Raw genomic sequence first — 23,806 nt, 5'->3', positions numbered from 1 at the left:
TTTAAAAAGGATGAGTGATTCCCCTGCCCTTTTTGAATAGAAAATTTTATGTTAAAATTATTTTACACAAAGAAAAAAATTGAAAGGAAAAGCAAATATTAATTTAAATGACAGCAATTAAGAGTTTTAATGTTGAAAATGAGTGGTATATGTGATTTTTCTTAAGGGTATTTTTTTTTTCTTTTTTCCTCCAAGACAAGGTTTCCCTGTGTAGCCTTACCTGTCCTGGATTCACTTTGTAGAGCAAGCTGGCCTTGAACTCACTGAGATCCACCTGCCTCTGCCTCCTGAGTGCTGGGATTATAGTTGTACACCACCACGCCCAGCTTTAAGGGTAGTTTCTAAAAGACCAGCAAAGGCAGCATGTGGCACTGCTCAGACACATGGGACCTCCATTGCACATGGTCTGCTCCAGACCTCCCTACAGAAATTATTTCCTTTTCAGGATTTGGTCTAGATGCAGATGACCAGCTGCCATGGAGGTCTCTGTTTACTGAAGGTTTTCAAGCTAAGGGTGACAAAGAAATGTAGCTTATATTCCTATGAAGACAGGACAGGTGAAGGCAGGTGGAACATGGAAGAACTTGTACCTATCTGCTCACCACAGACTCCCTGCCCTGCGAAGGTGACTGCTCTCACAGGGGCCTACCACCATCTACTGGGGGACAGATCTCCAACAACCCTGACTGCATGGTAACAATGCTATGCAGGAGGAACCTGGTGCCAGAGACAGACCTGAGCGCCAGTCACAGGCCTCTGAGCCTGAGCTACCTGTGACTCAGGAGCTCAGGTAAGGATGAAATGGCACAGGAGTTACTTGGTTGGCTGCTTATAGGCTCTCTGAGATGTGGTAGTGGCCGATCATGCTACACTCCAAAAAAGATAAACACAAGGGCATTTAGGAAGCTTATGCAGGATGAAGCAGTCTTCTGGAGCTGGGAAAGGCTTTCTAGAGGAGCTGACAAGGACAGACCTGCTTTCAGCCATGGTCAGCAACTGTCAGGAAACCATAAAGACCAGGCTCAGTGCTAGGCAAATGTCCTGTGTCAGACAGAGAAAATAGCCAAAATGCCACAAATTACATATCAAGTGGCTTGTGGTCCAGCCCCAGAGTCAAATGGTAGAACAGAGGATAAAGGGCTTTGTGAGCATGTGGGAGACAAATGGTGACCATGAAAAGCCAACACAGGTTCCTTAAGAAGAGCCGATAAAGCTGTCTCCTTTCTCAAAAAGGGTCCACAGGCTGACTGACCACAGGACCACCAGCCATTTGTTTAGCATTTGTGGATTGAGAGTCCTGGGTTGGCTAAATTCTTCTATGGTGTGCCTGCAGTCGACTGTGAGCCCTTTATATCCAGTGACTACCCAGGCAGCCTTGGGGGCCACCAACAGCAACATTGGGGAAGGAAGGCTCTACCCTGACCCTTGGAGCCCAGAAGGATGCTCACCTCTGCACAGTGAGACTTCTAGGACCCTGCTGTCCTAACAGCTTTTCTCTTTCTCTCTTTTTTCCCCTAAGTGTTGGTGGTTGAACCCAGGGCCCAAAGAATGCTAGGCAAGAACTCTGCCACTGGGCTCCACCCCCAGCCCCACCCCTTTCCTGAGCTGTTTAAAGCTCCCATCTATTCCTATCCAGCTGCCTGCTGGAACCCTGAGTGGGCATATGCTTCTCAGCCTGAAACTAACACTGAACATTTCAGTAGAGCAGTCTTATTTATTTTGAGGTCAAACAGGCAGGAGGGGCCTCTGCAAGTCCTTCATGGGCCCTAAGAGCTCTCGGGAGGCCTGGAGCTGTATCAGATTCATGGAGTGCACTCACCTCACACATCCAATATAAGTTTTACTGTAACAATTTTGAAAGAGTTTGAATAATTCTGCTTTTGAAATTATTTGGCTAGCAGTAACTCAATTAATTTATGGTTGGCTCTGATTTCTCAGCAAACATCAGGCATGCTCAGGAATTCTTGGGGGAGTGAGAAAAATCTAACCTACAAATTGTTTCCCAGAGTAATAACATCTTTTCTAGAGGCTTAAGTTAACAATCAGTGAATCTGGCAAGGTGGTTGGTATATTTTGTAGAATTTAATCATAGGCTAGTAAGTTTTTATTCTGTAGTTTTCTTTTCATATCTGAGAAACAATAAGTTTTTTAAGTGTCAAACATTTTAATAAACTCAAAGCTCTCTGCCCTAGGCCCTCAATGCTGAGGACAGAGTGAATTCATCTGTATTCCCATCCCCATCACAAGGAAGAAACGGTATGCACACTGCCAACACCTTTGGCAACCTGCAAACCATTCCCATCTTTAGGCCACCGTTTGCACTCTGTTTCACTGAAAGAAGCCATTGATGTGGACAATGATTTTTGCCAAACTTCTTGAAAAATGAGACTGAGTATTATCAGACAAAATTGTTCCTCATGCCCAGGGTCTGTCTTCATTCCTGCTCAGGACACCCAGGAGCCTGTCACTGGCCAGGGTGGGACTCACTCCTATGAAGTACATTCGCCCTGGCATTAAGTGGGTAAATCTGACATTCCAGATCCAATTTTAATATCCAGTCATTTCTGTTGGCAAAGAGCCTCTATGGAGACAGACTATCAATGAGAACTGAAAACCGCACATGGTTCTCACACAAGCAAGGTGTCTTAGTAGTATCCTAGGGTGACATGAGCACCACAGCACTCTCAGAAGCACTCCGAGGGACATTACCACAGGCCTATGCCTCTGTTCAGCCTAAGGCCACCTGAGGCTCAGGGGCTTAGCAGAAGAGCATCAACTGCTGACCAGCCCTGGAAGATTCTGCTTCTAACTCATATTTCAAGTGTGTTGGTGCAGGCACTGCAGTCTGCCTGATCAGAACCACTGCCCAGCTATAGGGCCTGGGTCAATCCAGCTGAGGCTGGTCATTCTCAGGTTACAGAGAAGACATGAGAGACGGTACACTTGAGTACCTGGCTGCCAGCCTCAACTTGCCTTTTCCAGGAAAGTGAGCAATGAAGTACTTCCTGATTTTCATGGTGGCTGTGTGTCTTGCACCTAGGATGTCTCCATCAGGAATGCCAGAGAGGAGATCAGGGCTTGGACCACCATCCCAGTCAACCCCAGGTGATATGCTGAAAAATCAGAGCCAACCATAAATTGAGTTACCCTTAGCCAAATAATTTCAAAATTCCCAGGGCTGACCCCAGGGTACCAAGGCCCGAGACCTGAAAATCTTGTGTCCCATGTGGCTAGCGTCCCTCCCCCATCCTTGGCCCTGATCCTATACCTTTACTGCAACCCTGCCCATCTCTAGGGAAGCACATAGTCTGCTCACCATGGCAGTTACACTGCTCTTCATGTGGAACATTCTGACTATGGTGTAAATATGGTCTTTATAGAGGTGAGCCTAGGTGCCGCCGAGTTAGTGTTGGCCTGGTGCTGCGGGCAGAGCTACCTCTCAGAAGGGGTGCCAAGGCAAATACCAACTGGGCACTTGCTCTGAGCCAGAAGATGCTTCGCCCGCTGCACTTTGAACATTCAGTTGCACTCAACAAAAAAGATTCTCATTTTCTACTGCAGTACAGTTTAGTGGCCTTTACTGATTCTGCTTTTAAAATGTGCCTAATGAAATACACCTATGAACACACACATACACACACGTGCATGCATGGATGTGTGTGTGTGTGTGTGTGTGTGTGTGTGTGTGTGTGTGTGTATGTGTGTGTGTAGTAAAATATACTTAGTTTTGGAAACTCAAGAGCAAATAGCAGGTGTGTCTCAAGGAAGGGGTTGAACTACTTTCAACATATCAAGCTTGTATCTAAGAGAGAGACTTTACCTAGCCCCTGGTGCTAGTGCTCTTTCCCTGTGTCACAGCAGGGACAGGAACCTGCCTAAAATCACCCTGTGAGTAACAAAAGCCACCACGATTTGACCCCAGTGCCCTGAACACCATATCAATAGTCTTTCCCCAACCTCATGCTTCTCCAGCACCAGATTCTTTACCCAAAACTGGACGCTCTATTTGGCCCTCTGTGGCATTACCCAAAAGTAATGATGACAGATTTGTCACCGAGTTATCCATGTTACAATACTGAATCTTCCCGTGTGCAGCACAGCTCAGCCACTGCGCCGTTCCAGGTTACACAAAGGCTTCTCCTCACAGCAGGGTGTTGGTGTCACGTTTTCAATGCAATCTGTATTTTGGACTGTTTTTCATTTGCTGTTTATGCTGATAACTTTGTCTCTCACTTAAGTATCTAAGTAAAGGGGATGTGTCTGAGTGTGGAGATCTGGGACAGCTTCTGAGAGAGCCTGGGCGCTTTAATGACCTGGTGGCCCGAGTGTCAGACACACTGCAGGGTGTGTGCAAGGCAGGAAAAACAGGTGCTTCTACATCATTTCAAACCACTCCACAGTTCTAGAAGGCCTTGCACAATGACCAGATTTGCCACATACACACAAAAGAAACTTCAGAATCATAAGACACCAAAATAGTTGCAAAATGGGCAAAAGACACAGTAAATGTAGGAAAAAAAAAAAAACAAAAAAAACCCCACATTATCAATAAAGACAAAACTAAAAGGGTTTAACAACCTGACAGATCTGGTCATCAGGATGCCAAGAGCAGAGCCAAGCCTCTATTCTCAGTGTCACTCTGGTTGGGGAGAGAGAAAGGTGCATCAGAGTGTACACCCTCCCAGCCAGACCACCGGAAGCCTCAGACCACTGTCTCCATGGGCCCTGTAGTCTTGGGCTGTCCTAGGTCTCTGGATTTGGGTTTCCTCACCTGTAAAATGGGGAGACTACAACCAGCTGTCAGAGGCCTGGGAAGGATCGGCACTGTAAATACCCAGGCAAGGCCTTTAATAGACGGGACACAGCAAGAGCTATGCATAGGCTCCAATGGTCCAACTGTTACTGCGGCTGTAGACACGCCTTCTCAGGGTGAGGTGTTCCCACCTGGACCTCAAAGTTCCACTCACCTTCTGAAACATTTTCAAAAGCTATATAAGCCTGCATTTTTCTTTCAATAAATTATTTAGTGTGTGTGTACATGTGTGATATTTGCTTGGATTTCTTTTGTGTGTGTGTGTGTGCCTCTTGTATGTTTTTGTATGTGTGGATATGGGTGAGTACCATGGCATGCATGTGGTAGCCAGATGACATCTTTAGGTGCTGGTCTTTGTCCAACACTGCCTGAGACAGGGTTTCTCATGTCTGTCACTGTGTGTGCCAGGCTAGCTGGTCCACAAGCTTGAGCAGTTTCTCCCAATCTATCCCTTGTCTTGACACAGGAGCACTGAGATCACAGGTGCATGCTGTCACACTGCTTTGCACAGGTTCTGGGGACTGAATCAGGTCCTCATCTGCACAAGCTCTTTAACTCCTGAGCCATCTCCCAGATCTTTCTACAAATTCTTACTACTCAAAGAGATTTTACTACTAAAGACTTCAAATCATTCTAAGATACTTGTTTTCAAAAAATAAAAATTAAATAAATTGAAAGCCCATTTTCAAGAAGGCTAGAGGCAGAGCTGAACCATGGAAGGCATCACAGATTGGTAGCTATGAGACCAACCTGTCACCCTTTCAGTGGCCTCCAAAGCCTTCCTACATGGCACGGCCTTCTACAACACCTCTGTATCTGGCCATCCCCCAGGAGCTGGGTGGCTGTGCAGGAAGAAGCCTGGCTGCTGCCTTTTGGTGGGTGTTATTTTGTAGTCTCTCCTGCCTTCCGTCTTCTATCCCAGTATTCTCATTAAAGTGGCTCCCTGTCCTGCTGACCTGCTGGTGGGAGAGGCCTCCCACGCCACCGGCACTCTGCTCCAGCTGTCAGGGACAGACTCTCATTCTCTGTCTCAGTCCCTGGGGCCTGGGCCAAATATAACGAAAACCTTTTTCTCCTTTCTGAATGTTCCTTCTAAAAATCTGGCCTCCCCTTCCCCAGGACAGAAACTGGGGGTGAGCAAAAGCAGGAAGGAGCATCAGGGAATAATAAAGGAGGGGAAGGAGGGAGGGAAGGAGAGATAGTGGGAGGGAAGGAGAAATGGAGGGAAGGGAAGAGGGAGGGAGGGAAGAAAGAAGGAAGGAAGAAACTGCTTGTATGTCATACATTCTGTACAGGCTGAGCACTTGGGGTCTTGCTTGTCCTTTGTGCAGAGAAAGGTAAGGCTGTAAGAAGCCCCCTAGAGAATGAAGAAAGAAATGCATTGACCATTTAGCATCCAGCTAAACTTGCACAGGAAGGAGACTGACAGAGAAGCAGATGGTCCCTGTCCCCATCAGTTACTCTGTGAGGTGTTCCACACTGCTTACAAGGCCCAGGAAGGTAGCAAGTGCCAGACTCTGGGAAGCGGCAAAGCTGGGGCTGGCTGTGCAGGAAAAACTGAGTGAACCCACCACTGAGAGCTACCTCCCTACCCATGGAGGGATAAAGACAGGATCGCCAGAATTATAGCTGAGAATGCTGGTGAAGCCTGGCCCCCAGAGATGGCCTACAGTGCCCTATTCTCAAGGGCAGGGTAGCCCCTCAGAGGGCTGGGTTCAATTAATAGCTGGCTTTATTGTTGTTTTTATTTTTGTTTTCTGAGACAGGATCTGATTACCTAGGATGGCCCAGAACTTACTTTGTACAGAGGCTGACCTTAAACTTCAGATCCTCCTGCCTCCACCTCCCAAGTACTAGGATGACAGGTGTGTACCACTACACAGGTCTGTACCAGTGACTGGATATTTGTGGACAGACATACAAAATAATAAGCAAATCAGACATCCTAGCACATTTCATCTTAGTCATTCCCAGCCTCAAGGATGTTTTGAAAAGCATGCAGCAAAGTGTAACAATTATTTTAAACTATGCAGTGTACTAGGTAGGTCTTGAAAACCTCCAGAAGTTTCCTTCAACAACTGAGGAAGACCCCAGATTGACTGGACCTTGATGACTCAAGCCTGCACCTTCTTGTAGTGTGAGTAATGTCAAAACATAGGACATCATTGGAGGAGGGAGAGAGCCATGGTCAAGGGCTGAAAGACACATGGCAGCTATCCAGGCTCCTAGACCCTATTGCTGTCTCCTGGTGAGGAGAGCCATGGACTGGGTTGGTAAAACATAGCATTGAGCCCACACAGCATGATGAATGTGGCTGTGCACAGTAGGTACACACCTCACTGCATCAATGGAAATGACTTCTTTAAAAATTACTCAAAGAATATCCACCCAAATAACCTATAATCCTAACAGCTCTTAGTGAGAAAATGACTCTCATCTACAAACAGGAGAAACTAAGAGCTAGGAAACATGAAGAACCTTTCTCATAGGTCACATGTGAGAGTGCAAAGGCAGAAGTGTGCTTGGAGTCCAGGCCTCGCGACTCTTGGTCTGGGCTCTTGCTTTCATAGCACATGACTTCTCAAACGTATAAAGCAAAGATCTGCCCCTTCAATCTGTGCCCTTACGTCTCCGTTAGAAGTTATCGCTGTTTTGAGGTACACTAGGGTATAGCCTCCTGGCAGTCAGTTGTAACATACACATATTGTGTCTACAGGCCCATGGAGAGATTGCCTACAGGCCCTGGAAGATGGCCACAGCACCAGCTCCATCTACCTGGTGAAGCCTGAGAACACCAACCGCCTCATGCAGGTGTGGTGCGACCAAAGGCATGACCCTGGGGGTTGGACCGTCATCCAGAGGCGCCTGGATGGCTCTGTCAACTTCTTCAGAAACTGGGAGACCTATAAGGTGAGACCAGCAGGCCTGTATGCATTGCCAGCAAGGTGACTAGTCCACCTCCAGTCCAGAAGGACAAGGACAGGACCATTTCTGCAAAGCCATCACAGTGGTAAGGCCAGACCCCTCCTTGTCTGCTGTTCAGCAGAAGACGGAACAAAGACAGCATCTTACTCCCAGCCAGGGCCTCCAGCAAGGTGGATCTGCTCTTATGGGCCAGAAGGGGCAGGTCCCAAGGCTCCAGGTCCTGGAAAGTGCTCTAAAAGCCATATGTATGGAATGGTGACAGTAAGTGGGCCCTAACTGCAGGCTCCATTCTCTGGGCTTCCTAGTTCCCAGGATATTGAATGCTTCTCTTTGTTAAGTCAAGTGCAAGGGACTTATCACACCTCTTACCCTACTCTGAACCAAGAGGGAACAGTAAGGATGGCAAGAGCAGCTCAGGTCAATAGACACCTGTCCTGTGTCAGGTGCTGCAGCAGTGGCTCTTGTGTATGGCCTTGAGGAAGGGATTGCCTCAAAGTCACCTTACAGGCTTATGTCCACAGAGTGGTAAAGCAGCGACTGCATGTAGTCCTGCCACAGCTCCTCCAGTCTCCTCCATCCTGGCTCACCCTGGGCAGCCTGTGTATCTCCTGCTTGTCCCTCCTCCAAAGTCTAGCCTTGAGTCCCACCACTCCTCCATTCTCTCATGGAGATGGTACAACACAGCACGTGCTCACCCCTCCTAGGGAGGCTGATAGTTCCTGGCTCTGAGAAGACTTTGGGGACCACTGCTCAGCTGATGCCCCAAAGCCAGTATCAAACAAGTAACAAAACTACTGTGTTTCGAACCTAGAAGGGCCCCGGGTGGATGTCACATTCCTATCACAATTCTCAGCTGTCTGTGGTAGAGCTAACATACAACCCATATGCATTACCCAGCTCCAAAAAAGGCGACTGAGGCTTGGGGGAGGCAACGGCTCTTGTCTAAGCAATGATGTCTGCACCTTCTGGGTGCCAGGCTCTCAAGTGACCGCATCTTCCTACTTTTGAGAAATTACAGCATCCTCAGGTAAGATCAGGTAACAGGCCCACATGACGGAAAGGAAAAGGTGTGCTCTTCGGATGTGTGAATGGTACATGATTGATGGTTACAAAGGTGCAGTGACTTGCTCAGTCACAGAGCACGATACACAGGCAGCAGGGATTGGAGCTCAGGCCTGCCTTATGTTCTGACTAGTCCTGGGACACAGACTCCTCACTCATGCTTTCCTGTATCTTCCCTAGCAAGGATTTGGGAACATCGACGGCGAATACTGGCTGGGCCTGGAAAATATCTACTGGCTGACGAACCAAGGCAACTACAAACTGCTTGTAACCATGGAGGACTGGTCTGGCCGCAAGGTCTTTGCAGAATATGCTAGCTTCCGACTGGAGCCAGAGAGCGAGTACTATAAGCTTCGGCTGGGGCGCTATCATGGCAATGCAGGTGACTCCTTTACCTGGCACAACGGCAAACAGTTCACCACCCTGGACAGGGACCACGATGTCTACACAGGTAGGAAAAAAAAACAGAACTACACCTAGGTGTTGAACGGGGAAGAGAGAGATCCACCAGCACTAGGGGCCCTGACTCCAGAACCTGGAGCAAGCAGATGCCCTGGTGACAGATAGCTGTACCAAGCTGCCTGACACTGCTTCTCAAAGTCCCTTTCTTCTGCCTACTGCCCTCAGACAAGTGGACTCACAAAAAGGGAAGGCAGAAGCACACAGATCTCACAGATGAGGGCTGCCGTGTGAGAGCACATGTTTACAGTCCACTGAGTCTGGGTCACACATTCTGCACTCCAGTGCCAGCCCCATCACCTCAGTCGTGCACCCTCAGCATGCTGCATAAGGTTGAATCTGGGAGGCAGGATGCGGCGTGCAAAAAGGAGTCTTCTCAGTGTCTCTCTTACTGGCTACCTACAATGTGAGCATACTACTGTCAGAAAGCCACTAAGAGGAAAGCAGCTAGGAAGCAGTCATTTGTCCCTGATTCCATCCTCAACCCCAGGTCTTGATTAAACAAGAAGCAAAGGAGAATGCAGACAAGTCCAAGAAGCACAGGTACAGCTTGGCTCTAAGCGTAAACAACCCACCACAGTGTTCTCCACTCCAGCAAATGGCTTTGAAGCCCAACACTTATAACATTTCATGAGGCCAAGAAGCCTTGTAGGTCAGCTAATCAGCAAGGCCCAGAGCTCCGGAGGCTAACACTACCTCTGGACTGGGTCTCTGTCTGCTTCCTAGGCAGGCCTAGCCCATCCTGCTTAGCCCCCCAACTAAGTTCTGCTCTCAGAGTGGACCTTGTGCCTTTGAGGAGCGAGCTCTGGGGGCTGTCTCAGAAACAGCCTGTACTTCAAACAATCCCTGATTCCTATATACTAAGTCAGGGGAAGCTCATCCCAGGTCCCCAAGGCAGCCACATTCTAGCGAGTAGTTCTCACAGCTTCAGGGGCCAGGTGGGACAGGACCTGCCTGTCCTCACACAACAGAGATAAAGCTGTCCATTCTGAACTAACTCTACTGGAAGGGCCCCAGGGAAGGAGCCATTGCTCTGTAGTGGGTGTCCTCTGAGCCAAAATTACAAAATCTTTCAGAAAAGGCAGAAGGGCAGCCTTCAACTGCCTCACGCTAGGACATGGGGCTGCAGCATATCCTTGAGAGCTATCATAAGGAGTAAAGCAACAGTCAGATGGGTCCAGGGATATACAGGGCCAGGGGCCAGGGTATGGAGAGGCCTCTTGGGCCTCTCCCTGTTTTCCCAATGCAGCATGGCCACTTAGTCCTGGTGGTATCAGGACATGGCACAGCAGAAGCCCCAAGAAAAACTTTGGGAAATATGAGATGGCTGGGGCTAAGGCCCACAGCTTCAGCCTCAAGCTGCCTGTGGCTTCCTCACCCCTTCTCCCGTGACGTCTGCTGGAGACAGCTCCTCCCTAAGGCCCCTCTTAGGGCCATATTCCAACCAAGCCCAGGTGCCTGGGCTCTTCTTGTCCTCCCTCTGTGGGATACCTTGCCCCTGCATGCCTGCTTACACCTTACCCACATTTCTTATTATTGAACTGCTTGTCCTTGGCAGCAAAATGCAGTGTGATGTGATAATGCCAAGGGTTTCATAGAAATATCCCTCATTTGCGAAATAGCACAAAAAGTTATTTGGATGGAATTCAGGCTGGGGAGGCCAAGAGGGGCATTTCATCTTAAACAGTTCCTCATCATTCTGAAAGACTTATCCAGCCCTTTCAACTCTTAAAAACTGTCAAAGACCTCCTTTCCCTTTCCACAGCCCACAGCAGCCCACTTCCATTTTCTCCAGGGCCATCTCTGAGTGGATCCTAGGCCAAGGGCTAAAGATGGCCCTCATTTGTTCTCACAGCAGTCCTGTGTGGTGGGCATTGTTTTTGTCCTTTTACAGATAAGAACACAGCATCTGGGAAAGCTACAAAGGCAGGCCTCAGTAGGTCCTGTGAAAGACCATGAGGACACACACTGAGGAAGGGGCAAAACAACTTTCTCCTAAACATTCCTCACTCCCTTCTCTCCTACAGGAAACTGTGCCCACTATCAGAAGGGAGGATGGTGGTATAATGCCTGTGCTCACTCCAACCTCAATGGAGTCTGGTACCGTGGGGGCCATTACCGGAGCCGATACCAGGATGGGGTCTACTGGGCTGAGTTCCGAGGAGGATCTTACTCGCTCAAGAAGGTGGTGATGATGATTCGGCCCAACCCTAACACCTTCCATTAAGCCTCCCTGCCTGGCCACTCACAGCCATTGTCAGAAGCAATCCCAGCTGTGTGACCTCAGTCTGGGAGGACAGGGTGCTGGACTCTGCTGTCCAAAATCACCCTGCCAGATGATAGAAAGGAACAGTGTTCTCTGTCCCTCCTGCTTTCTTTTACAACAGACAGCCCCTCATGTCCCGGGACAGGACAGAACTGTAGATTCTTTCAATCAGTTAAGTCCCTCCACTAAAAACACAACTGCCAACTCCAACAGACATGACAGACATGCATATGAGCCACTACGTGTGTGCTTAGACACATATATCACACGTGGGATGTCTAGATACACATATGGGTCTCCACATATACTTATCTGCTTCACACTCGGTTCTCAGAGGCTGACGCCAGCACAACAGCTTTGCACTTAGGAGAATGCATTTCTCTTTGTCTAAGGACAGAACAGGCTATATAGCCTGAATTCAAAACACAGTCCTTGGCATTGCCTAGATTCTTCCCAGAATGTCTGTAAGCTCATCGCTCACATAGGGTTCCTGATCTTCTCTCTTCGGAGCCCCTTTGGGTACCTAATCAACTGCTTCCCCTTTCAAGGTTGTATTTTCCCCTTCTCAGGACAGCTCAGCATTCCTCCGTCCAGTCACCCCTCAGCCTGCACCTTCTGTGTCTTGGTCTGTGGCTGCTCACTGGAGGTCAAGGGTCCTCTTCTCCCTTCTCCTTGGCCTCTCCTCTTCTGCCACACAGACCTTTATTTTTTGCACAATTCATTGGCCTCTGGTGAGGAAACAGTCTGGGATCAGATTCCGGCTGGGAAAGGGAAGGCCAGACCAAAGGCCACAGTGGCAGCCACATAGACCTGTACTCAGTTTTGCACCTTCCATTCATACTTTAGCCTCCACAGAATTTTAACCTCCACACAAATAGTACCCTGCCTTGCCAGAGACACGCCACTGGAGAGAAGTCACTGCCAGCATGTTGGGACCCCAGTAACTGCGATTTGAGGTCCTGTGCTCATGGGTAACATTTTGCATCCTGTCCCCAAGCTACACCTCCCCAGAAGATGGGGCCACACAAGGATAAACTGACTGTTTTCCATGTGTTGCAATGCCCTCAGGGCTGGCTGCTGTACCATACAGTCCTGAATCCTGCAGGGCTTACAGTTACCAGATGACTGCCATGCATACAGGGCAACAGATAAGTCAAGAAGGTGAGACCCTCCCGGTGGGTACATGTGCCAGGTGTGTGAGGTGTGGGGCATTTGGTACTGTCCACATCTGGGTACATGCCTATTACCTCAGCATTTCTCCCAATGTAGCATGTTCTGTGTATATATATATATATATAAAAGGGAGGTTTGTTGTTGTTGTTTTTTTTTTTAATATATTCCCAGACTATCCTTGTATTGACACAAATCTGCAATAAAAGCCATCAGTGCTGCGTGGATGCACTGCTCTGTGTATTGCTGTTCTACAACACCTTTCTGGGGCTTCTGTCAGTAAAAGCAAGAGACACAACATCTAGCACACACAGGCCATCAAGACTACACCTCTCCTCTCTGCCCCACCACGAATCTCATGCTGGGGGACCTCTAGCCAGCATAGCTCTCTACAGCAAAGCTACTTCCAGCTAAGTCTCAGGTATCCAAAGAGCTCCTCACAGACCAGGCAATTAATACCAGAGGCTTCTCGGAGCTGTTCCTGTGTTCTCAACTGTGGTTCAGGCCTTCCCTTTCCCAGCCTTCCCCTAGCTACAGCTGCTCTATCATCCAAGCCAAGCCTTCTCCCCCAACACTGCTGCAAGAAGCTCCCACGCTGCCTGCCAGAGCTGTCTTCTTACAAAACAGACTAGAGAGGGCAATTACAGGCATGATGGAGAGCTCTAAAGCCATAAAGAAATCAAGGGCAAAAATGACCAAGGCTGATATCAAACAAGAGAAGCCTCTGTGCTATATATTGCTGTGTATGTTAACTGCAAATATAGAATTAATATTCATGCCACATGCAAACTCAGATTCAGAAGGTATAAGCACTATGGCAGAAAATCTGATAAAGTTTATGACTGACTGAGATGTCACAAACGGCTGATTAAAAAACAAATGTTACTCCAGTAAGAACAAGGGAGGTGCCCTAAATGAAGGATAAAACATCACATGCTACCTCTTGAGTTTGCAAAGATGGGGAAAAATGCATGTTAATAAGACACAGAGAAATACCTACTTCTGGTCTATGGACAGAAATAAAAACTGACTCAAGTACAATGGCTTACACTCTTGGCCCCAGCAGGCTTTAACAGCCATGGGAATGCCTCTACAAGTTATGTTGGGGTAGGAGTCTGGAGAGGGCCTACAAGTGGACTTACAGAGGGAGGGAGGGGTCTGCATCCCCACCCTACAAAACAGCAAAAAATACTCCACCAGAATCCACCCAGGCACTGAACATGAGTTCTTAGCTTGCTCCCATCTCCCAGAGTTGTTGGAGGTGACTGGAAGCTGGACCCTGCCTGAGGAAAATGTCCCAACTTTGATACAGACACCAGCCACACCTCCCCTACATATGGAGTCGGGGTGGGGAAACAGGGCCATGGAAAACAAGGCCCATCCCTCCTGATCTCTGACTTTGCAGTCAAATCCCCAAACAGAGAGTTCTGGTCTGGTCTGGAAAGCCAGGCTGAGTAGTATGAAGCATCCCTTTTCCTGCAGCATTTGGAATCCAAATCAAATAGGCCATGGCACCAACTGTTTCTCTCAAGCCTCATCCCAGCACTCACATCTGAGTTCGTATGTGCATGTATGCACACATGATGTTGTGGTGTGTGTGTGTGTGTATGTGTGTTTTATGTGTGAAGAAGTCAGGGGAGGATGTCAAGTGTCTTCCTCTATCTGAAGTTCACCGTTTTGTTAAGAATAACTGTCCAGTGAGCTCCTGGGATCTGCCTGTCTCTAATCTCCAAACACTAGGGTTACAGGCACTTGTGGCTATGCTTAGCTTTTAAGTGAGTATTGGGTATTTGAACTCAGGTCCTCTTGCTTTCACAGCAACTGCTCTTACTGAGTAATCTCCAGTAAGAACAAGGGACTAGTTCTAGCCCCTAAGCCAAGTCTGGGAAAGACAAGAATGGGGCTTGTAGAAATTCGAAGCCTGTTCTCCCAAGGAAAACCTGGAGGGGGAGGTCAGCTCACGAGCAGCAGGCGGGAGGCAGGAGGCAGGACTGTGTTCAGGAGCCTGAATGTGAGTGCACACAGACAGCTAGACAGCATCCTGGGCTCTAACTGGCCAGAGGATAACACTCTGACCTTCCTCACCAGGTGGGGACTTTACAGACCCACAATTACACAAGTTCCAACACTGCAGAGCTCTTCCTCCTTGGTGGGTTCACCTATCTGCACATATGGATGAAGTCTGTATGTGCAAGAAAGTCCACAGTCCTTCTTCCTGTCCCTCAATGTCAGTTTCATTGAGTGGCACCGAAAAGCCCCTCCCCAAAGGCTGCTTTGAGCAAATCTGAAAACAACCTTGAGGCTTCTGGCTGCAGTGGTGGTGTGAGTGCACAAGCTGTCTGGTGTCTGGTCTTCCCTGACCTCCTATCCCTAACCTGTCCCAGTCTTACTGTAGTAAGGGAACCCAGAGGAAGAAAATGGCACTGTAAGATGTGCAAAAAGGTGCCCAACTGTGGTGGTTTCACCTGAGAGTCCACAGGCTAATGACAAAGTGACAGCTCCCAAGGACCACCCATTCCAGAGCAAGGGTGAGCCCACTGTGCAGAGGTTTCTGCAAACACTCTGCAGCTTCAGCCAAAGCCCTCCTTGGATCTGTGCATTCAGGGTACAGAAAAGACCCCAGAGGAGGGAGTGTCCTCCAGAACTGCAGGGGAGGGAGGTGGTCCCTCACTCCAAGCCAAGCAACAGTTAATGTCAGGATGAACCCTAAGTGTAAGGCCAGGCATCAAAGCAGGGCGGAAGGGAGATAGTGGGAGCACAGGGCCAGAGCATACCCTGGTGGAGCAGGGGCAAGGTCAGTCATACTGGAGAAGCAGCATTCCACCTTCAAGGAGGAGAGCTGGAGGTATGCAGAAGGAAAGGGAAATATCACAAGGGGGGAGGGGATGACACAAGCTCTGAATGAAAACCAGGCCACCTCCCCACCCCCTTCCTAAGGCCCAGAGCACACTGGAGGCTGGTGAGAGAGGCAGGGGGACTAGCAGAACCCAGCAAAGCAGCACACTGTGTGTCTTGCCAGGCTCCAGGCCAGCAAAGCTGCCAGGCTTTAGGCGTCCAGACCTGATCTCTACACAGAACTGTCTGGAACAAGGATACTGTTAGAAACACTGAGTTGTGTCACTGGTGAGACTAAGGGGCCTGGTCCAGTCTAGTCCTCAGCTTCATTGGGGGAGAGGGTGAGTGGGGAAAAAACTAAAACAAAATAAATCTCCACAGAGGAAGTACACCGAGGAAAAACAAGGTTGGTTTCTTCTTATACCTGGCTGAGGCCGGCTCATTTAATAAGTGGGTTACATAAGGACATGAGGCATCTCATAAGGGCCATGAACCAGAAGCTTCCTGGAAGGTCTTCAAGAAGCAAGTAGCAGCCTTCTCCGTTCCACTTTTCTCCCATTCCTCTGGGCTTCTTTCTGGATTTCTCATTGGGCATCCACAGGTAGTCTGTTCTCACTACCTGCCTAAGAGCATAGCGCCAAGGAACATTCCTGAGCTCAGGTGCCATGGCTGAGTGTCAGCATCTCCCCATCCCAATGCTAAGTCCTGGACAGAGGGACCAACTGGTCAGCCTGGGTGTCCATACTAATCCCACCTTGGAGCACAGCTGGGTGGAACAAATACTGATGTTAGGTAATGTTGCAATGTGAGAGGCAAGGGACGTTCCCAGGTCCTCAGAGGAGGAGGGATCACAGGCAGGGTGTCCAAGAACAAGAAGGTTTAGACACACTACAGCTGTTACCAGTCCCCACTCCCTCCAGGATACCAGCTATATGGACACCATGTTGCTATTCATCAGATGGGGTCCTAGTTCCCAGACTCTCCACTACTGACCCCTACCCTCTCCTATAATGAACACTCACCCCTTCCAGGCCTCCTAGCTGAGTCACTGAACATGACACCTAGCAGTGTGCTGGGGCCACAACCTTCTCTTCACAAGTGTGCTCACTCTCATGGTCTCTGTGGATGCGAGAAGTGAGAATGTCCCCATTGCTGGGTTCTTCTTCAACATATTTTGTTCTGGCCAAGGCTAATGCCATCTCCTATCTACTGCATGCTTTCCATGTATGTGTCTCTAGTGTTCCCAACTGGAGGAAGTGGACTCTGTAATTACCCTCTCTTCAGCACAGAAACTGAGGCTCAGAGATGGAAGTGATGTATAGCCCAAGACACTCAGAACTTGAATACACAAGTCAGTCTGATTCCTGAGCTCTGGCCTCAATAGAACACAGCCCTACAGCCAAGGAGGAAGGGGAACCGACCACAGCAGCTCCTATTCCTCCCATCACCAATGTGCATGAGAACAGGAATAAGAGCTGGCAGGCTATCAGTACGCCAGGCCACAGATATCTGTGCCATTTACCTGAGCACAGTGGGCACAAAGTAACAAGGGTCAGTGACAAAAGAGATTCTACTGTTCCTGAGGCCTGACAGTACTCTGCCAGGGTAAAAGCCACAGGGCCCTGCCTATCTCTTTTTCTTCCGCATACAACTGACCTGCATCAGCTAGTAACTAGATCTTGGTTATGGTAGTTCATCTTGCCACCACCAGGCCTTTGGTGCTAACCACAGTCTCTCAGATCCCAGAATCAAGCTGGAACCAACCCTCACCTAAGATGCTGGTCCTTGTGGATGCATACCATTGCTGGAGAGACATTCAAGTCCGCTGTCCTCTGGAGCTGGAGCACCCTGGCTTAGCTTGGTCCAGATGGGGAACATCCTTCCAGTCTGCACTGCCTCACAAAGTAGTTCCACATGGGGTCCCTCCCTCCCTCTGCCCATATCCCAGGTGGCTGAACTCCATGACAGTTCTGATGAATCTGCTCCACACACTGATTAGGATGTGCTCCCTCCCCCTGCCTCAGTGTTCTGCAGCTGAGAGACAACCCATAATAAGAGAGGGTACCTGTTAGCTCAGAAATCTTGATGTAATAGCCCACTCCCAGGTTGCTTAGGCACCTGTGATGTCATCATTGGTCCACACCCCCAGGGGCCCAGGATAAAAGGACCCCTGCCCTTCTCCGCTCTCTTGCTCCTCTCTTGTTCTTTCCTCTCTCTGTCTCTGTCTCTGTCTCTCTCTCTTTCTGCCCTCATGGCCCACTTAAGCCCTAACTCTCTTCTGCTTCCCTTCCCCTGAATAAACTCTTTCAAATAAGATCTGTTGTGTGCATATTATTTTAATATAAATACTAACAGCACCTTCCTCCCATCCATCTGGAGATTCTCCTGGGAGGGTGGCTCACACGCAGGGACCGGAACTTTTGGGAGCTGTGTGATGAGAGAGGCTTGCAACCTCATCTCCGTGACAGAAGAAAACAAGAAGTATGTCGCCCCCTCAAAATCTGCAGTGCTAAGCAGGCCTCAGGCAAGTGTACCAGGCAAGCATTTAGGCCAGCCTACTCTCCATGGGCACTGCTAGGCAGAGCACACAGGAAGAAGAGCCAGAACAGATAACCAAGAAGCAGAGGCAGGGCAGAGGGTTAGTGACTCCTGTTGGAGAATTCAGAAATACCTGTGTTCTAGGCTCAAGACTGGATGTCTTCCCAGATGGCTGCAGTACCTAGGGGAGTAGGAAAGAAGGCTGTGGGAGGCGACGATGCTAGCCTTCTTAGAAGATGCCCAGACATCAGCTACTGTGAAGCCCATCTCCATCCTAGAGCTCCTGTGCTTATGACTACTCCACCAGAAAAAGACAGGCACAGGTGACCAGGTGTCCCCACTGTGCCTCCTGTATATGGGAAACAGAACCAGCACAGCTACTCAAATGATCTATCCCCCATGTATCTGAGGGTTCCACAGGACCACAGAAAGAATGGCAGAGTGCTACATCTGTAGTCATTAAACAGAATCTATACTCTTGGTGGGAAAAAAAAAAAAAAACAACATAGAAGGCAATTTGTATGAAACATACAAACACAGAAGAACGCTATGTATGAAAAGTTCCCATCCAGTTAAAAGCACAAGCTCACACCATGGTGTGACCTGCTGATAGCCATGGACTGGGAAGACAGGCGTGCACCCCAGGTTATAGCCTCCGGAAGGCAGCAGCAGCCTTCACATTTTACTTTATAGACTTCTTTGTAGTGTGGGTGATCTTCTCAGCAAGCAGTCATTTTTTTAAAGAATTTTTAGAGTGACCATCCAGTACCACCCCAGGGCACATCCCTTCTGGGTGGTCACATAGGAATGGAGTCTCCCTTGTATGAGCCCAGGGTACACTTGTCAGCAGACACAGCCCTCCTTGAGGGCAACCTCCATGGCCTTTCCAGACCCTAATGATCATCCCAGAAATGTTCCTCCTTACAGAGCTGCAAGTGACAACCACCCATCTACCTGTAGAACGTTCCCACCACAAGTCAGCTTTGGGGAGGGGCTGAGCACTGCCCTGCTAACCTCATAGTCTCCTGAAAGCACACAATGACAGTCCATTTTTGTTTCAATATAGACAAAGCCACTAAGAACCATCAAAGTGAGGTGTACAGAGGCTGGGCAATGACCAATTATCTTTCACCTCTTTAATGTTGTCTAAAACACCCCAAAACTTGTGGCTCATAACAAGATGCCCTTATCATCTTATAGTTCCTATGGAGTAGGAACGAACGTAGGTATGTCTGAGGCAGATGTGTCTGGCCTCAGGTCTCTCATGAGATACCAGTCAAGCTGCTGGCTGAGGCTGAGGTCTCATGTGAAGGCTCAACTCTTGGGCAGAATCTGCCTCTTTGCCACAGGGGCTTCTCCATAGGACTACAGAGCACATGGTGGCTGGAGTCCTGGAGAATGGGTGACCCTAAAGTAAGGAGGAGGGGCAGAATCTTTATCTAATCTCTAAGAGTCACTCCACTGTTGACCTTATTCATACCCTAGAGCTGCAAAATAAGCTAAAAATAGTGCCTCAGAGCAAGGAGGGTTGGGTGACTCAGAGGTAACCAACATCAAGCGCCTGTCACATGAATTATGCGACTACTATTAATGTCACTTTCTCACTGGAGAGCCCAAGGCTGAAGGAAGCCAGAGGGATGAGCTCCCCAGTGAGAACCAGGTTCCTGCAGGTACTACTTAAGCAGGCACAGCATGTTTAAGCTCTTACCTCATTTTGTGGGCTGAGACAAAACCTGACCCAGAGCAAAACAATAGTAGCTCTTCCTCATGCCCTAGCCTGGCAGGGAGCCAACCTGCCCTGGGGGCTCTTCTCCTGACCACTGTGTTTCCTTCCCACTGTTTATCTCCATGGATACAGAGGTGGTGAAGTAAGGACCATCAGGCTGGGTGGAACCCCAGCATGAGCTCAGTTAAACTTGGTATTCACCTGGCCTATGGCTGTGTAAACCATAAGTCAAATTGTGGGGTGTTTTGTTTTACAAATTGTGGATATTTGATAATAGCCATTGGTCTGTTGCAATGTCCTGGAGAAATTTAATTTTTAAGGTACAAATCTGTAGACTGCACAACTAAAAGTAATTCTCTCCCTTCTGGAAGGGAGTGATTTAAAGCAATATGCAGCTTACCACAAAATAATGGAAAAGTACCTTTGAGATCATTTGTCTGGTTGAGCCTAGGATCAGAGGGAAGTACTTTCCTGCTTGCTGGATCCTAGGCGGGCTTGGATGCCTGCCTTAAGGAAGGGGAAACATATTTAAACAGTCTCTCAGCAGTCAGGCCCCTACAGAACTGTGGCCACGGGGGCAGAGAAGAAAATGCAAGGCCCTGACTCAGGGCACACCCATCATCCATCCCAAATCCAGCTTAGGTCTTCTCTGTGACACTGATATCCCCTTTCCATTCTTAAGACTTGCTGCCCCAACTGAGCAAGAAGACTGGGCAGCTAGAGAGCCAGGCTGGGAAGGTAGGAAGCAACTAGACAAACAGAAGAAGGGGAGGGGTCAGAGAGCTGGGACCAGACATGCAGTGTGGCACCAGCAACTGTTGGGCAGGAACTGTGGAACAAATGAGTGTTCCTGGGGGATTCTCCGAAGCACACAGGGTGGGGAACTGAGAAAAGGCTGGGCTCCTGCATGTACGATGGAATGTTTTCTTCTGGACATTAGGAAGAGACTACCCTTAATGCTGGTCAATCCGAGGTCAGCTTGACTACCCCACAGTTGCCTCTGATGTGCTGCTGTTGGCTTTGGTCTGGGGCAGGGTGGCTCCCACTGGGGTAACAGCTGTCTCTGAGGATGCCTCAGCTCTGCTGGTAGTCTGCATCCCCTGTCCCAGGCTCACTCTTTCAACTCTATGGTAAGAGGAACCACAATCAACAGCACACCTGAATTCTCAAAGCCCAGAACCAGGCTGTGTCTCTCTGTGAGGTCGAGGCTGTGCTCACTTGCTCCTGGGTCTTTCTAAGGCTCTGCTGTCAGATGAGTAGTCTTTAAAGGCCTCCCCCACCCCGCTCCCTTTGAACTGAAGTGATTCATCACATACTTACACATGAACCCGGGCAGGTCTTCTCTCCTCTAGCCAGACTTCCTGGAAGCCACTCAGTGTGCTACAGTCACAAAGATGTATGCAAAATGCAAACCCTAGTAGTGCCTCTGCTTAAAGCCTTCCCAGTCCCCATTGCCCCTGGGCAGCCAGGTCACAGCCTGGACTCCTCAGGGATCCGCTCCCTCTATGGCATCCAGCTGCCTCCTCTGACACACTCCCTTCCCCCTCATTCTTGACTCTAGCCAGTTTTTCTGCCAGAGTTTCCCCCAACTCAGAGCTCTATATAAGCAGATGTCTGTCAGGAGCCCTCGATTCCTGCCTTGCACTCAGACAGTTCATCCTTCAGGGCCCCATTCCTCCCTAGAAAACTTTCCCTATATCCCAGACCAGATGGGTCCCTCAGCTTCTCGCTTCAAAATATCCAGCTCTCTTCTTATTCCTTGCACACAGCTAATACTCAGGGCTAGTCTGTGAGGTGTGACTGACCTAACCCAAGTGTCCTTTGAGGAGTTCACCTTGCTGTCCTGGGAGATACTGAGCTTCTGAGGGCACAGGTTTGTTTGTTTGCTTCTTTGTTCATTGAGGTTCTTTTAGTTTTTGACAGCTTGACACAGTTGCTTCCAAAGAACTTGCCTCGGTTCTAAACCTCAGAATTTATATTTAAAAATAAAAGCCTTATTTTCCAAATGGAAGGCCTTATTGTTTGAAGGATAGCTCAGGCTCTAGAATTTTCCTTTATGCACTCAAGGTAAGTTACCAAGAACTTTTTGGTGTCCCTTGCTGCTCGGGGCTGTCAGGATGCCTGGCTCTTTGTTCCTTGAGGCATTGTAATTTTCCACACTGCTATGGTACTTTGAGATCAGCAGAAAAGCATTTCGAATCCATCACATTCCTAATTTTATTTAGTTATTTTTCTGGAAGGAGTAATGAGAATTGAAAAACCAAATACCTCTAGATGAAGACTGTGACTTAGAAGTAACTGGTGAAACCATTTTCCAACACTCTTCCCCACTTTTCCTTCTCGTTTCCATCAGAGTCGGGTGCTTAGGGGTGGTGCTGTGACACTGAGAGACAGATGGCCAGTTCTTCCCCTCTATAATTTCAGTTTGGAAGAAACTAATGCAAAGTCTGATTTTGCTTTTAATATAACATTGCTCTCTCAATGTTTTGTTTTAGTTTTTTTTATTTATATGTTCAGGTGTTTTGCCTGCCTGTAAGTCTCTGCACTACGTGAGTATGGTCAGAAGAGGAAGTTGAACCCCTGGAACTGGAGTTACAGATATTTGTGAGCTGCCATGTGGGTGTTGGAACTCAAACTCATTCTCTGCAAGAGCTGTCACTCCAGCCCCCCAGTATTTTTTAAATCATGTTTTACAGAGAACTTAGGATACTAAAGTACAGCCAGCTGTCTCTGAAATCTGGAGGCGCGAAAGAGTGGGTTAGGTTGGAGACAACTGTGAAGACCAATGAAGCCATCTTCACATCGAACAGGCACACCTGGCAGAGTCCCAGGGACTGGGTCAGCGTGAAACCTTCCACGGAGGGCTAAGAGCATTACTACGAAAGGAACCCTACCCTTGTGGATAGAGGTGGATGCCTGCTGCAGCAGGAGCAGGCATCATCAGTGGGGCCTGGCGCAGCAGGGACCTGGCCAAATGTTTCTCCTCCCACCCTGGAAGAGACCTGTACTGAGACTCTGCCAGGGGAAAACAAATGGCTTGGACATTTTTTTCCTGTATTGTCCTTTCCAGGAATTACATAACTGCTCCCATTTAGATAAACACATTCACCCTAGACAGGTTGGGTTTTCAAAAGGATCTAGTGGGCAGGGCCTGCCCATGGAGGTCAGACAGCAGATAGACACCCCCAGCCCCATCAGGGCTCATGGAGCCACTGGGCCTCAATATATATTACTTCATATTCTCTGAAGAAAATGGCAAAGTGCTTGTGGTCATCCATCCTGAGGACAGGAAGCAGTGGGCCCTAGGCACTTCCTACTTCTCCCCTCTGACTCTTCTGTGCTAGGGTTCTGCTTCAAGATGAGAAGTGTAGCTTAACTGTGCCAGAGGAATGAAGCCATCTGCAGGCTGAAGGGGCAGACACATGGCCACTTGAGAGGCTGATTCAGAGCCAGAGCAAGGAGAGGACTCAGGGAGCCTCTGCAAAGCACCTGCTAGAGAATCAGGACAAGGAGAGCTGGATCTGTCCAGACATGCCAAGTGGTAAGGGCCCCAGAGGTCAGAGCAGACTGACTGATGACCTAGGAAGCCCCAAGACAACGCTGCTTTTGCAGTCCAGCAACAAGATGCATCACAGGAACAACAGAAGCAATTTATCTACTTCCTATGTTTCTGACAGCAGCCACCCACATGTCCCAAAACATGGAGGGGTAGGAAAATGATTACCTGAACAGTAGAGATGGGAAAGGGAAGTCAAGATTTTAGAGTCTATGGCCTGTCCGTGTGCACCCATCCTTGCTCTGCCACTTTCCAGTGACATGACCCCTGGCAACCTCAGGTCCTTGACTTTTGAGATCATGCAATGTGATAACCCAGCCAAAAGAACAGCAAAGGACTAGACATGGAGGGTGAGTGACACACAACAGCTCTCACAATTACTCCTAGAGAAAAATGGCCCTCAGAGGATGGAGTTAGGAGGACAGGGATCATCCTTGGCTACATAGTAACTTCAAG

General features: G+C 48.7%; 2 protein-coding genes across 9 annotated transcripts in view; one reads left to right on the top strand and one right to left on the bottom strand.

Annotated features, from left to right (window-relative positions):
* The window catches only part of Angptl2 (angiopoietin like 2), a 31,442-nt gene extending 18,520 nt beyond the window's left edge, over positions 1–12,922 (top strand). The window contains exons 3-5 of the mRNA XM_055600988.1: positions 7,530–7,723; positions 8,981–9,251; positions 11,287–12,922. Coding sequence (XP_055456963.1) covers positions 7,530–7,723; positions 8,981–9,251; positions 11,287–11,486 — 665 coding nt within the window. The 3' untranslated portion in view covers positions 11,487–12,922. The remainder of the gene's footprint in view (positions 1–7,529; positions 7,724–8,980; positions 9,252–11,286) is intronic.
* Ralgps1 (Ral GEF with PH domain and SH3 binding motif 1) overlaps positions 1–23,806 on the bottom strand; it is a 235,391-nt gene that overhangs the window by 97,629 nt on the left and 113,956 nt on the right. The gene's annotated exons all lie outside the window — the stretch shown is intronic.

This window comes from Psammomys obesus, unplaced genomic scaffold, assembly GCF_907164565.1.
Source record: "Psammomys obesus unplaced genomic scaffold, mPsaObe1.curated_primary_1811, whole genome shotgun sequence".
Lineage (NCBI taxonomy): Eukaryota > Metazoa > Chordata > Mammalia > Rodentia > Muridae > Psammomys > Psammomys obesus.
The sequence above is the reverse complement of the archived record's forward strand: the minus strand, read 5'-3'. Positions and strand labels throughout refer to the sequence as shown.